The sequence below is a fragment of the Cupressus sempervirens genome, chromosome 9, assembly GCF_028749045.1.
Source record: "Cupressus sempervirens isolate cs-2001-9-10 chromosome 9, ASM2874904v1, whole genome shotgun sequence".
NCBI lineage: Eukaryota > Viridiplantae > Streptophyta > Pinopsida > Cupressales > Cupressaceae > Cupressus > Cupressus sempervirens.
Genome location: NC_143126.1, coordinates 554071833 through 554086319, shown reverse-complemented (window position 1 = coordinate 554086319; position 14487 = coordinate 554071833). Strand labels below are relative to the sequence as shown.

Sequence of the window (14487 nt, the reverse complement as noted above, 5' to 3'; positions counted from 1 at the left end):
TTTGTAAACTGTAATTTCTTTTAATAATATTATTCTTGGCAAGAGCATGACAAATGCGTCCTGCAATTATTTTTATAAGTATTGCAACTTGTGAAGATTTGTTATATTAGTTAACTTCTTTCCTAGATATTTTAGTTAAGATGTCTCAATGATCAAACGCCAAGGAAATTCACCGGCAAAGGATGCCATTAAAGGTGAACAGGTGTAAATAAAAAGGAAATGGATATAATTTCTCGAGCATCAAGGATTCACTGGCCAGGAGCCATCAATGGAGAAGAGGTGAAGATAATCTACAAGAATCAAAAATGAAGTCAGTTAACCAAATAATAGAAAAATACATAATAGCTCATGCCTAATCCTATTATTGTAATCTCTTGCTACCAAGTCGTATGGTGTGATAATTACCAAGATGTTCATTGGATGGCATGATGACCCCTGTCTATTTCAAGTAGGGAGGGTCTTTCTCGTTAGAGATCGTGTGGGGATAAGATTTGGTCCGAGATTGGGTGGTTAAGCCCCTGAGAATGTTTCACCTCTCCATAAGTTACCGGATGTGCAACAGACAAAGATAAGTCATACACTCAATTGGTTGTCGAAAACAAGTATTTTCACTTTTATGATTAGTATGCAAGAAGGTAAGATTAATTGAGTTATCTCATCACTACACCTAGATGCAAAAGATAGATTCATGGATTGTTTTTCATATATTCTTATAAGTATATTTCTAATCTTAAGTTACTGTCACAGTTAAGTAATTGGAAGGAAAGGAATCTGAAGCCTTAATTGATTAAGTGATAGTTGGAACCCTAAATGGTACAGCGGCATCGGAAGCCCTATTTGAATCAATGGTATCAGATGCCCTATTTGAATCAGTGGTATCGAAAGCCCTAAATGAATCAGTAGTATCAGAAGCCCTAAGTGACATAGTGGTATCAGAAGCCCTAAATGAACTGATGGTAAACGATGCCCTAATTGATACGGTGGTATGTGATGCCCTAATTGATACAGTGGTATGTGATGCCCTAATATAGTGGTATTTAATTGTAATCATCATTTGATTTTGAGATAGCGGTTTTTAGATGATAGTTATCATGTGATATTGTTATAGTGGTATTTGTGGACTAACCCGAGTGGTTGCAGAAGCATCCCTAGTTTTGATTTCGATCTCAGTTTCCGAGGTATGTGGTTTTCAATTTCTGTAGTAATTACATTTGATGGTGTTTCAAGTTTTTAGTTAAGAAATTTTTTCTAACTAATTTTAACGATAAATCTTATTCACATGAACATGAATGATATAATTGTCTTCCTATGAAACGAAATAATAACTGTATTTCTTTGAGTACGTTAGTTGTTAATTTAGACCCGGGAAATCCAGATGTTACATTTGCCAAGAGATGTGACATTTGATAGATGTTACCTATTATATAAGTATAAATAAAAGGAAATATGTATGGAAGGGATATATTAGAATGAACATTTATTAAGGAAGAAGGGAAAATAAAACTCAGCTACGAAGTATCGGATTGGGGACATTGTGTGTGTGTGTGTGTGTGTGCGCGTGTGTGTGAAGAAATGAAAGAAATGTACAAAAATAAAACATTTGATAGCTAGTAACTTTAGCAATACATATTCAAATATGTCTATGTTCATGATCCCAGTGCAAATCAGCAAAAAAAAAATTACATCCCATATTGTTTTTATGACTTCTTTGGTTGAGCAACCAACCCAAAGCTTATAATAAAAAAATGAGAATTGTTTCTCAATAAAAATATGAAGTAATATGATATTGTAAAATCCCCAAATAGGGATAACAGAAAAATAATATAATGATATGGTGTGTCATGATGTTAGTAGGAAGCTGGCCAGCAGTGGCTTCCAGCTAGCTTCCGGATGCATCCGCACCAGAATCGACACCCAAAAGCTTCCACCTCCACCTCCAGCCTGCAGCAGGAAGAATCGGTATCCAAGGCAATTTGTATTATTTTCAAGAGCTACTTTGTTACATTTGTTTTTTGGAGAATACTTTGCATTGAACTATCTGAAACTGACCTACTCTTATCTTCAAACTACGTAGGAAAAGTTCAGGTTTTATTTGCATTAAAACTACATTATACAAATTATAAACTAGACAAAAACAAATCGCATTAAGATGCTTTCTTCAACTGTCTAAGATGCATGACAGTGGAAGTGAAGATAAATGGTGGTAAAAACAATTTTTTAGTCCATTCTTAGTTGCACGATATCCTTATTTCCATCACAACATCCATCATCTTCTACATCTATAACAAGCTGGAATTTATTGATAAGAGTATTTCATTTGAAAGAGGGTGGGAAGCCAAATCAAAACTAAATAAAATAGGGAACACAATCTAACCAACTAAAATTTAATAAGTTGACGATATCAACAAAAGCTTGTTATATAACTAAACTAACAGAAATCATAATAGTGACATGCTGACTTACCAAAGAAACCAAAGGTGGATAGGGCATCAGGACAAATTCATGGAAGAGTTGAGAATGAAAATTCACTTGTTTTGTGTCCTATTTTGTAACAATATGTTTGCGTCAAACTACAATAAGAAAAAAATAAAGAAACATTCAATAAATTGTTTCATACTCGAGAAATAATTCTTGAATGCAACTACATCCCTAGAATATGCTTCTAAAAAAATTGTGTGCATGTTTCTAGGCATATCATAGCGGCATGGCTTGTGCAATGTGGCTGCAGTGTATTTAGACATGTTGCATCTCACGTATTAGGGTTTCATTTTTCTTTTTTGTTGTTTCTTTTTGTTCAAATCCTCTACATTAGGGATTCATTCAGCTCCCTTCGATTCTTTCATCCACTCCATTGCCAATGTCAAATCCATTTTTTTCCATGTCTACTTGCATAGCTCCTTCCGAAAAGAAAACCCTCACTATCAGGTTTAGTATTCTTATCTTTGATTTTAGCCTCTGTCGCACCTTTGAAGAACTCTCCAACCTACCTAGCCACTAATTTTAGGTGCATCAAAGCAAAAGGGTTTGCTCATGGAAGCTCTAGGAAATTCAAAGGATGAAACCCCTCATACATTAGGGTGTAACTAGGGCAAGAGGATTGTCTTTTGTTCGCAATCCCTTGTATTACAACTTTTCTCTGCTTCTACAATTCTTTCCCCACTATTCTACTTAACTTTATCTCTTGAGATTTCCCTCCCCAACTAGTACAAAACAAAAGTAGATGAAAAGAAACTAGCATCAACCACAGTAGTTTCCTACAATGAGTGGTCATACAAGTACATCTATCTAGACTCCATATACATGAAATCTACGAAAAAATCGTAGTCCATCGAGTCTGCGAAAAAAAGAGGTGAGAGAACCCAATGCAATCAATTGGAAACTGATGAGTAAGCACCTGCACAGACCAAGGCTTAGAAGGTGTGAACATGAATTTAAGGCAGGAACAAGGACAAAAATCAGAAAAGGGATAGTTTATCGAAGGTACCCAATAAGATGAAAAGAATCAATAACATCCACACTGAATCAAAAGATGCCAAGAAAACACCAAAATCTGAATCATAAGAGAACCAAGAAGAAGACTTTTGGAGCTAGCTCTACTATAAATCTCTTTGCTCCCCTCCATTCCTTCCTCCCCCCACCACAATTTCTCAGAAACCCTCCACTTTTTGTTTGAATCCCCTTCATCCCCTGTACCCTGCCCTCCTTTTGATTTCTTTAAAATTAGAGATACCACCATATTGCAATTCACGAAGAGCTGCCTAGAAGATCTATTTACAGCTGCCAATTCACATGTAGGCTTGCATTAAATTGTAATTGGTATTCTTAAATTTTTCTATAAAAAGAGGAAATGAATTCAACTAAAATCCAGGTGCCAACTAAACGATCAATAAATTTGGCAAATGTAAAACGGGTTGTAATAGCCACCATATCTTCACTAAACCACCACACACCAATTAGTTTTCTATTACAAAGAGACAATGGGAAGTCTATGTGTTGACGCACAAGCCTTTCCCCCTTCCTGGTATGGCCACAACACCTCATAATTGCCATGGCTGCCTCAGAAAAACTACTTCTCAAAGGGCACTAGATGGGAAACTTGTTACTCTTAAGATCACATGGGCTCTCAAGTAAAAGATGTGAAGGAGTCCCATGAAAGAAGTTAGGGAGGTTACATGGGCTCTCATACCTTGAACCCCAAAAACAGAAAAAGCTACAGGGTGTTTGTATAATTTGTTTGTATCGCCTATAAAGTAACAAAAGGGCTACGCAGAAACGCAAATGCACCCTTCTATATTTATTAAATTAATTTAAAAATACCAAACAACTATATTGTAATTTTAAACTTAATTATGAAAATCAAATAAGTGCAAATTCGTTGTTGTATAGACAGTGCTGACGATTCCCTAGGTTGAGTAAACCTTAGTAATTTTAAAGTACAACTGTATGACAACACGAGATATTGGAAATTGGTGGAATGTAGTGGTTAATACCTAATCAATAAAGCCTCTAAAATAGGAAGTGGAAGCAATAGTAATTGGGAAGGGACTTCACATAGACTGGTCATGAACCACCGTAAACCTTATAAGTTCTGCTTAAGTCAGTGTTCTACCACTCTCAATTTAATGGACCTTTTATTTTTGCCCAAAATAGGCAACAAGTTCAAAATAGGTTGGTGGAAGCTATAAAGAGTTTGAGGACTCGATCATACAAGTTTGGCAATGACAATGACACTGTGAGCTATAATGCTTGAACCTAAAAAGCCTTGGCCAAGGTGGTACGTAACAAGTTCTAAATATGTTGGTGGAGGTTATAAAGAGTTCGAGGACTCAATAATACAAGTTTGGCAATGACAATGACAGTGTGAAGTATAGTGCTTGCACCTATAAAACCTTGGCCAAGGTGGTACTATGCTATGGGTAGTAATTGTTAGTCACTAGAAACAATTGGGAAATGTCTAGCTAGGAATGTCACTCTGATAGGCAAATATGTCCATTGGTTGACTAGTTATGACAATTGTGGGTTCTGCACCAACTTGCAAATGGCATGGAAATTGAATCTAGTATATATGTTCCCTTGGGAAGGGTCGGGCCATTTGTGTGAGCAAGTTGTGCAAAAAATTGTTATGTTGAGATTGTAAGTTCAATGGTTGGGTGGTTAAAACCATTGATGATTGTAGTGCCTACCCCTAGTTTACTTTTCATGTTATATTGCCGAATTCTTTTAGGCCAGCTTTATGGTTATGTTCAATGATTTAGTGGTACTCGGTTACCTGATCTGATTGGATATTTATTATTATTTCATACTCAGTTTATATATTTGATGAGCTACTTGATACTCGATTATTTCATGTGTTCATGTTTATTTTTTCGATGATGATGCTTCGTATGTTCATACAATGATTTCAATTGTTTCATGATGATAGTTAGATGGATGATCTATATACAATTTTTTATGGTTACTTACCCCATACTTGCATGTGTATGGTGTACATGTATGTTTTACTTTATGTTTGATAGTTTTGATGTGGTTAAGGGAGGAAGTCGTAGTCACCTGTTAGTCGGGACCTACATTATGCACCACTCCCCGCCACTACCTATTTAGTTTAGATTTATATGTACATGTACATGTTCGACTTTTATGCAAATTGCAAGTACCGAACAGTGACTTCCTTGAATTGCCACAATGTGCATACCCTTTCGCAGTATCTCAATGGTAAAGAGGGGAGATAGTTCTCCAGTCCAAATCCTAAATCTAAGCCACTTGTCCTAGAATATAGGGCAAATATCTAAGTTATTCATCCTTCCAAATTCGTCAAAATGACATGAATTCAAGATTTTGACCCTTGATTTGAATCTGTACTGTGTCTTTCAAATAGGTTTTCTTATTCAGATTTGTGGATTTGTTGTGATTTTCAGTTATAATTAAATCAAATTACGAGAATATTAAACGATTTAATTTAACAAAAAATTTATAAAGAAAAATCAATTTTTAATTATATTTAGTTAATTGAGAAATTAATTAAATAGGAGTATTAAATTTAAAAGATTTAATTAAAGTTCCAAATTTGGCATAATCATATTTATTTAATTTAATAATAATTAATTTAGGAATTTCATTCTTATAATAAACTCTAAATATTATTATTTAAATGAATAAATATACTTCTAAATATGTCTTGTTATTTAGTAAAAGCAAGAGAGAATAAAGTAAATAAAGTTTATTTTAATTAAAACATAAAAGGTTTGCACATAAAATTAATATAAATTAGAATAATAAAAGAAAAGGCGTTTTCTGTTTGTAAAACGGAAAACCTAAAAGAGAAAGCTCTTTATTAAGAAATTAGAGCTCATTTCTACACACAGGTTTGGAGGAGTAAATTTTCATAAAGGGTTTCGAGTGAGGGGAATTCTTGCAACTTCCAAGTGTTCATCTCGTTAGCATCAGATCAAAATAAGAACTTTGTTGAAATTATCACAGTAGATTGCTTCAAATTTTCCCTGTCTTCTCCGTGTTTGTTTATGGATCTGTTTTCACAGATCGATTCTAGTTGAAACCCTAGTTTGAAAAATTGTTGTTTTTCGTTATTAAAATGTTGTGAGAGAAATCATTTGAAAACTCTTTTGGGAGATTGGATTTTTACAAAACTAAAATAGGGAAAGGGTTTGGAAAAATACCATAATTTAATTTAACGAATTTGATTGTTTGCAATTATTTTCCCTATCAGATCTATAATGCAAAAGTTAAAATATATATATATATATAGTTATATAGTTATATAAAAATTACCATGGTAATAATATTTACTGTGGTAATGATGCAGGAGCATCTTGCATGGAAAATCATTGAAAAAAAAAAAAAAAAATTCTGGAAGAGAGAGAAAGTGACGAAAATTAGAGGAGAAATAATAAAAAAAATTTAAAAGGGGAAAAAGGAGAAAAGAAAGGAAAAGGGGATTTCTGTTTTCGAGGTGCATAGGTGGCATTAGGTGGCATAATAGAGAAAAATAAAAAAATAAATGGTTGTCATTCCATTTATCGAGGTGTGTGGGTAGAATTCTAGAAAGTTATGAATATTGTAGAAAGTTGTGGATATTGTAGAAGGTTATGGAAGTTGTAGAAGGTTGTGGAGGAATTCTAGAAAGTTGTGGATAAGCCATGTATTGGGTGGTAAGTGCCTATTTAAGCAAGGCATATGAGCATTTCTAATCAAGCTCAAGGTGAAAGCTTGAGAAGTGGAAGCTCAAGAAGGAGCTCGAGAAGTAGAAGTTGTGGAAGGTGAAGCTTTGGAAGAAAAAGCTTCCAGGTGAGAAAGCTAGTAAGTGTGAAAGAGAAAGAGGAAGTGAAGAGTGAGTTTTCCTGAGTCTGTGGACAGAGCGCCGAATGTGAAGCAGTTTACAGCAGGATTGTGATGGACTTGTGAGTGTGTAGACAGAGCGCCGAATGTGAGGCAGTTTACGCTTGGATCTTGGATTAGGTTGGAGAAGAGCTAGTGACTGCAGTTTAGAAACAAGGAGGTTGCTTGGTGGCTTGCGAGCACAAGTTGAGATCTCAAAGGTTTCTACACAGAGTGTGGATCTGGGCTAGCTTGGGTTTGGATTGGATCTTGAGAGATCTTGCAGAAAGGTTATTGTAATTGCTAAGGATTTTCAAGTTTAATAAAATTTCTTGAGAAGCATTTTATCTCTCTTTGTCTTCATATTGTTGCATTCTTGGTTATGAGTTGGTAGGGTGGTGAGGCCCTTCGTTAGTGGTATCAGAGCAGACCGTCATTAGTGGTATCAGAGCAGGAGTTCCTGAGTGTACACGCAGATCGTCGAAGTGTGAGGCAGTTTGTACCAGGACCTTGGTTGGGTGAAGTTTATTAGAGTGGGAGTTCCTGAGCATGTAAACAGATCGCCGAAGCTGAGGCAGTTTGCACCAGGACCTTGGGAGGACATGTAGATTGATTGATGGATGCGGAGATGGAAGACTAAACTTGTGAGGCATGATCATAGAGAGCTTGTGGATTGCAGATCCGTTGTCCTAAACTTGTGATGTGGTTCCTGATTGTTTGTGCAAGGTGGCAGGTTGCGATCTGACTTGCAAACAATTTGAAGTTGTCACAAGGAGCGTAGGAAGGATTTGTTGCAGAGGGTTTACGAAGATCTTGGAAGATGGCTCCAAGAGGATTGGACCCTAAGATGATTGCAAAAATCCATGATATAGTGGAGAGGAATTTTTCTAAGATGTTTGCTCGGTTGGATGCTAGATTGGTTGATCAAGCTCAGAAGGTCAAGGTGGAAGACGATAGTTTTGCTAATCATTTTGTGGAGCCTGATGCAAAACCTGTAGAGCAAATAGAGGTTGTTGTTGAGGATATTCCTAACCTTGTTGATGTTGGGATAAAGGTTGGTTTTCACGATCAAATGGTTGAGTCTGACATGGAGATTGTGGCGCACTCGATCGTGGATGATCCATTTGTTGGTGGTGACTTGTATGTTGCAGAGCATCTTGTTGTGAGCAATGAGGTTGCTGGTGTTGAGAGTTTGGCATGTGTTGATGGAGATCTACATGTGGCTGTTGATGCGGGGTTTGTTGCTATGGGTGTGAATTCACTAGTTGCTGATGTGGATGAGAGTTTTCTGTTGAAGCATTATGTTCAGTTTGTTCCTGGGAATGAGCATTGGATGGTTGAGATGCTAGTGTGGAGGATTTGCATGGTGGTTTTGTTGTCCCTATTGAGGTGGAAACCTTTGGTGAAGATGAAGATGGTGGTAGATCTTTCTTTTTTGGTGTCAAAGTGTGGGACACACTTTTCTATTTACCAGGGGAGTCTGATGCAGTACCATCTTGCATGGAAAATTATTGAAAAAAAAAAAAAAAAAAAAAATTCTGGAGGAGAGAGAAAGTGACGAAAATTAGAGGAGAAATAATAAAAAAATTTAAAAAGGGGAAAAAGGAGAAAAGAAAGGAAAAGGGGATTTCTGTTTTCGAGGTGCATAGGTGGCATTAGGTGGCATAATAGAGAAAAATAAAAAAATAAATGGTTGTCATTCCATTTATCGAGGTGTGTGGGTAGAATTCTAAAAAGTTATGAATATTGTAGAAAGTTGTGGATATTGTAGAAGGTTGTGGAAGTTGTAAAAGGTTGTGGAAGAATTCTAGAAAGTTGTGGATAAGTCATGTATTGGGTGGTAAGTGTCTATTTAAGCAAGGCATATGAGCATTTCTAATCAAGCTCAAGGTGAAAGCTTGAGAAGTGGAAGCTCAAGAAGGAGCTCGAGAAGTAGAAGTTATGGAAGGTGAAGCTTTGGAAGGAAAAGCTTCAAGGTGAGAAAGCTAGTAAGTGTGAAAGAGAAAGAGGAAGTGAAGAGTGAGTTTTCCTGAGTCTGTGGACAGAGCGCCGAATGTGAGGCAGTTTACAGCAGGATTGTGATGGACTTGTGAGTGTGTAGACAGAGCGCCGAATGTGAGGCAGTTTACGCTTGGATCTTGGATTAGGTTGGAGAAGAGCTAGTGACTGCAATTTAGAAACAAGGAGGTTGCTTGGTGGCTTGCGAGCACAAGTTGAGATCTCAAAGGTTTCTACCAGAGTGTGGATCTGGGCTAGCTTGGGTTTGGATTGGATCTTGAGAGATCTTGCAGAAAGGTTATTGTAATTGCTAAGGATTTTCAAGTTTAATAAAATTTCTTGGGAAGCATTTTATCTCTCTTTGTCTTCATATTGTTGCATTCTTGGTTATGAGTTGGTAGGGTGGTGAGGCCCTTCGTTAGTGGTATCAGAGCAGACCGTCATTAGGTAATAATTATATTGTAATGGGAATTTTGTTTGTTAAAAAAAATACTACAGAAAAAATAAGAATATGTTTTTAGGGAGGCAGGGCCACCACCTCCCCACCCCCCTTTCTTTCCACCTTCAATCGCATGAGCTACTGGCGAGCTTCAAAGCCTGTCGCACATCACTCTGTTGTCATAGCGGCAGGTGTTGCCGTAGCAACAAGTACTGCCATAGGCAGTACTCTGCTGCTGCATCAGCAGAGCAACCACAGCAGCCCAGCAAGCCTACACACTTTAGATAAAAAGTTAGGGTGGTTTGTTTTTAATTTAGTTTTTTTAATTTATTTTTAATATATTAATTTATTAAATATGTTTTGTTTAATAAATTAAAATTTATTATTATTTATTATTATTATTAAGATTAGTGATTATTATTATCAATAAATTAATAATTATTATTTATTAATAATTTAATAATTATTATTATTAATAGTTCAATAGTTATTATTAAATTTTAATAATATTTTAATTAAAGATTTTGTTTTGAAGTTTATTAATTAGACTCGATTTATAAATGAGGGAATTCATTATTTTTTTATATGACTCGAATTTTGTTTAAATGGTTCATTTTATATGAAATGTTTTTTTTTTATACTAAGGAATTTTGAAATTCTTGTGAACCCAAGAATTGTATCAAATGTGAAACTTCGAAAACAAAACTTTGAACCCATTTGTAAGTTAAACTTTATGATTTCAAACCAAATGAACTATGAAGCTACACTTGTTAAACACTTGATGTGATGTAAGGTTTACTTTGTGTTGGGGTTGGGTTTTAACTTAGAACGTTGACTAGTTTTGGATGTTTACAAGAGGCCTGGGAGTTTTTGTTTTATGATGTTGTATGTGATGTTGTGGTTATGTGATTTGATTTTTGAGAAATGGATCAATGTTTATTTTGTGATTTCCAATTGCTTGTGTAGGGCCGATGTGGTCATTGTGGCCTTATGAGATTTTCTGCTATGAGCTTAGGGTAGGTTATCTTTATGCATGTTGGGAAATGGCTTGCAATGGAGGTTGGAGCCCTAAAGAGGCTACCTGAGTAACCCATTGTAGGTTGTATTAATAAGTGATAATATTTCATTAAATGGGTATAAAATGAACTAATAAGAGTCAATGGATTACCTCGCCCATGCCTCGAGTGTTAGTACAAGCTAGGATGGGAGTAAAGAGGATGCTTGGTTGCGACCTTGCCTTGTTAGTATGCCTCGTCTGTAAGAAAGGATATTGATGCCGCATAGAGTCACTAGGGGGCCGGAGTCCAGAGAGGCTGCCAAGGTAACCTTAGATTTGGCTCATGTGATGATACTCGCCCACTTACATAGTAGATTTCCTAAGTGTCATTGTTGCCTCTAGGATTAGATGTTACTCGTGTCTTGGTACCTTTGAGATAGATTGCTATCAAGATTTCCTTGACCTAGATTTTGGATTATGACCGTTGGATTGTTATCTGTATGGGCCTTGAGATTATCTCCTCAGCACAATGGGAGTGGGCCATTTAGGTTCCACAAGGTTAGGTGGTAGTGTTTCTTATACCATTGAGATCCGACAATTGGATGTTGTTGCTGGATGTACTTTTACAGTTGTTTCTTTCATTCTAATCTTGTATTCATGTTTGGTGGTCATATTTTGTTGTACTATACTTGATGATTGGAGGTCTTATGAGATGTTGTATTTATTCATGATGTATTATTTTAGCAGTTCATACCCTGTGACTTGTACAGAGGATGATTATGCATTTGGTTATGCCATGTGGCATCTTATGTACTTGTATATTATTTCATTTGTTTCATACTTATGGTTATTCTATGATGTGGATTTTGTTATGTATCAGATTTAATCTTAATAAAACTTAGACTGTGATTCAACATCATGGAACCCTTAAGAGATGTAACTGTTAATGTGTGGCTTTCTATGTATGTGAATTATTGCTTCCGCTATATTATCTCTTTTTTTAATATTTTTAAAAAACAATGTTTGGCAAACTCAGTGACTTAATAGGTTAATTTCTTTTGGGTTCCCTAGCGGGGCATTACAATGATACTTTTTTTACCCTTGAAGAGATCAGGAGCTCAAAGTAATGAAAAAAACAAGACTGATACATCAAGCTTATTAGGTTAGAGTGGTTTATGCCTTGACAGTTATTTCAGCTAATGCTTTCTTTATTTCAGTAATTAGAAAATCGGAAATTTGTTAATTTACTCTTCATGTGAAATCAGTTATTGAATTATTTGTTTTGCCATTAGAAAAATGGAAATTGTTAGTTTAATTGTCATTCATGTGAAGTTAGCTATTCAAGAACTATTATATCTCTTTCAATTAGTAAACAAATTTTCAGTTATTTATGTTCATGTAAAAAGGATGCAATTACTTCTCTTATAAAGAATAAAAGGAAAAATTATTTCCCTGAATTGTTCATTATTTGATAGATAGATTTGGCATGTTATAGATTGTATTGGCATTTTGGGCTGAGATCAAACCATTTAAAGGCATGCAGGTTTAAATCTTCGAAAAATTGTAAGCAAGTTCAAACCTATAAGCTAACTTAGTCAATAGAGCATCTTGCAAGTAAAATAAATATGATTCTCGTCTTGCGTCTAACATATCTCACTTGTCCAATTACATTTTTGCACTCTGTTGTTTAACAACCATAACCAGAAGAAATTATTCTCAATTGTTTCAATGGTGGTTGTAGATTTCATCCATCAATGATCTCATTGTTAAACAGTGTTTACTCCCAAAGGGAACTAATCTGATTATGCAGGATAAATGGTAATAGAATCACACCACACAACAATGCAACATAATGAACAAAAACAACATAATATGGCTAGAGAGATGTAACTTTTATTGTAGAATGTAATGTGTAAAATCAATCAATATTATCTTTTGAGACAACAATAAGTACATAGTACCTGGTGGTTGGTTAAGTTTACCAACCATCGACAACTGCAAAGAACCACTCGGAAGCAACTATCATTACTCTACCAACTAACCAATAAATAACATTTATTTCTAAACATGGCAAGACTGTCCACTACATGAGCCCCCAAAAAAAGAAGTCTTCTAGACAACGAAAATAAAATATGGACTGTGCACACTATGAAATCGCTGGGAATCAGGGTGCGGAGATGTCCCTGAGCTAGTTGAGGACATCAGGATAGATGTAGCCTAGGAGGTAGAGAACATCTTTGGAGACATTGCACCTGTTCTGTTCAGGTCCTGGAGTCTCCCTCTACCACCAATTGTCACCCTCGTGACCTCTTCAACAATTAAACAACCCCCCATCAAAGACTGCCTAGCCTCTTCAACTCATGGATAATACATTTTTGGTGCTGCCAATGCAGCCTTTTGTTGCTCCAACTGATTCTCTTTCTCTACCATGGTGGCCTCAAGATCCATACATAGATCACTCATAAAAATGGTGAGGCTCATCTGTTGTTCAAGCAGCTTTGCATATTACTGAAAATAGCTCATTCCGAACAGCCTCTATCTGGTGCAATGTGAATACTCTTTATGCGAGCATCTTCTACAGAAGTGACTACCTTCATCTGGTAAAATATGTCGTGAAAGAAAGTCTACCCTAAATAGTACTGCTGCTTATTAATGCACTTTTGATTTCAATTCTCTTTCTGCTCATTTTCCTTTCATCCCTTCCAATTTCTATCCTTTCATGGATGATTTTGCAAGCGTTCAAGGCTGAGTGCAACCCCTTAATAAAACCGAGTCTGCTCCCTTAAAGAATTTACTAATACTTGAATGTTGCTCAAAGTCATAGCTAATTTTAATTTACTCTATTTTCCGTTTAAAATAATTTGTTGTTTAATCCTCTAATTCCAGTCAACCCCTTCTAAATTAGTTGTCATATTAATCTTAATACAAGTAGTCTTTATAATGATTTGATAAGTAGGAAATATTTTCCACAGCAAGTCAAATTGTGATATTGCAATCAGGATTCAACTGTGTAATTTTCTGAGTCAAACTTATTGACCCATGTTTCATGAGTAGTGGTTCACATGAACCTCTCTCTGATGAGAATGAATGGAACACTTAGCACTCATTGCATCTAGGTCATGCTCACGAAGTGTTACGTGTGCATCGCCTCTGTGAGCATCGCCTAGATGCAATGAGCACTAAGTGTTCCATTCAATCTCATGAGAGATGGGTTCGTGTGAACCACTATTCATGAGACATGGCTCATAAATTTTACAAAAATGGAAAAACTACACAGTTGAATCCTAATAGCAATATCACAATTATAACAATTTGTTATTAAAGCAATTGCCTCACCTAGATTTCCTTCATCAAGACTGATCTCTAGTAGGGGCATAACACATAACTACAGAAGATAACTTAGAAGTTGAAGTTAAAACTCCCATTAGCATACAATCATATAAGTATAAACTGAGGTTACCCCAAGTTTCCAAGCTGGGACAACAGTGTACAACTTTCTGGGATGGCAATTTTTTCACCAATTTAAAGAAAACTATGTAAAAATAGGGAAAATTCAGAATCTGAAAGGAAATTTTAAATACAAACATAAAAAAATCAATAAAGTACATATATATACATTATAGAACCTTAAAATATAAGAATTGACAGAATTCTTATGCCAAATTTGTGATGTTTTGAGAGTCAAAGTCAAATTGCCTCTAGAATAGCATTTTAAACATGA

The 14487-nt window shown here is 35.6% G+C and overlaps 1 protein-coding gene across 9 annotated transcripts in view; it reads right to left on the bottom strand.

Moving 5' to 3' along the window:
• LOC149539850 (Nucleic acid-binding, OB-fold-like protein) overlaps positions 1–14487 on the bottom strand; it is a 61597-nt gene that overhangs the window by 31459 nt on the left and 15651 nt on the right. For 3 of the 9 annotated variants that reach the window (XM_089801046.1, XM_089801040.1, XM_089801045.1), the window contains exon 3: positions 1585–1941. The exons of the other annotated variants lie outside the window; for them this stretch is intronic. In XM_089801046.1, the coding sequence (XP_089657172.1) occupies positions 1848–1941 (94 nt within the window). In that variant the 3' untranslated portion in view covers positions 1585–1847. Of the gene's footprint in view, positions 1–1584; positions 1942–14487 lie in introns of those variants that run through there. 9 annotated transcript variants of the gene reach the window in all.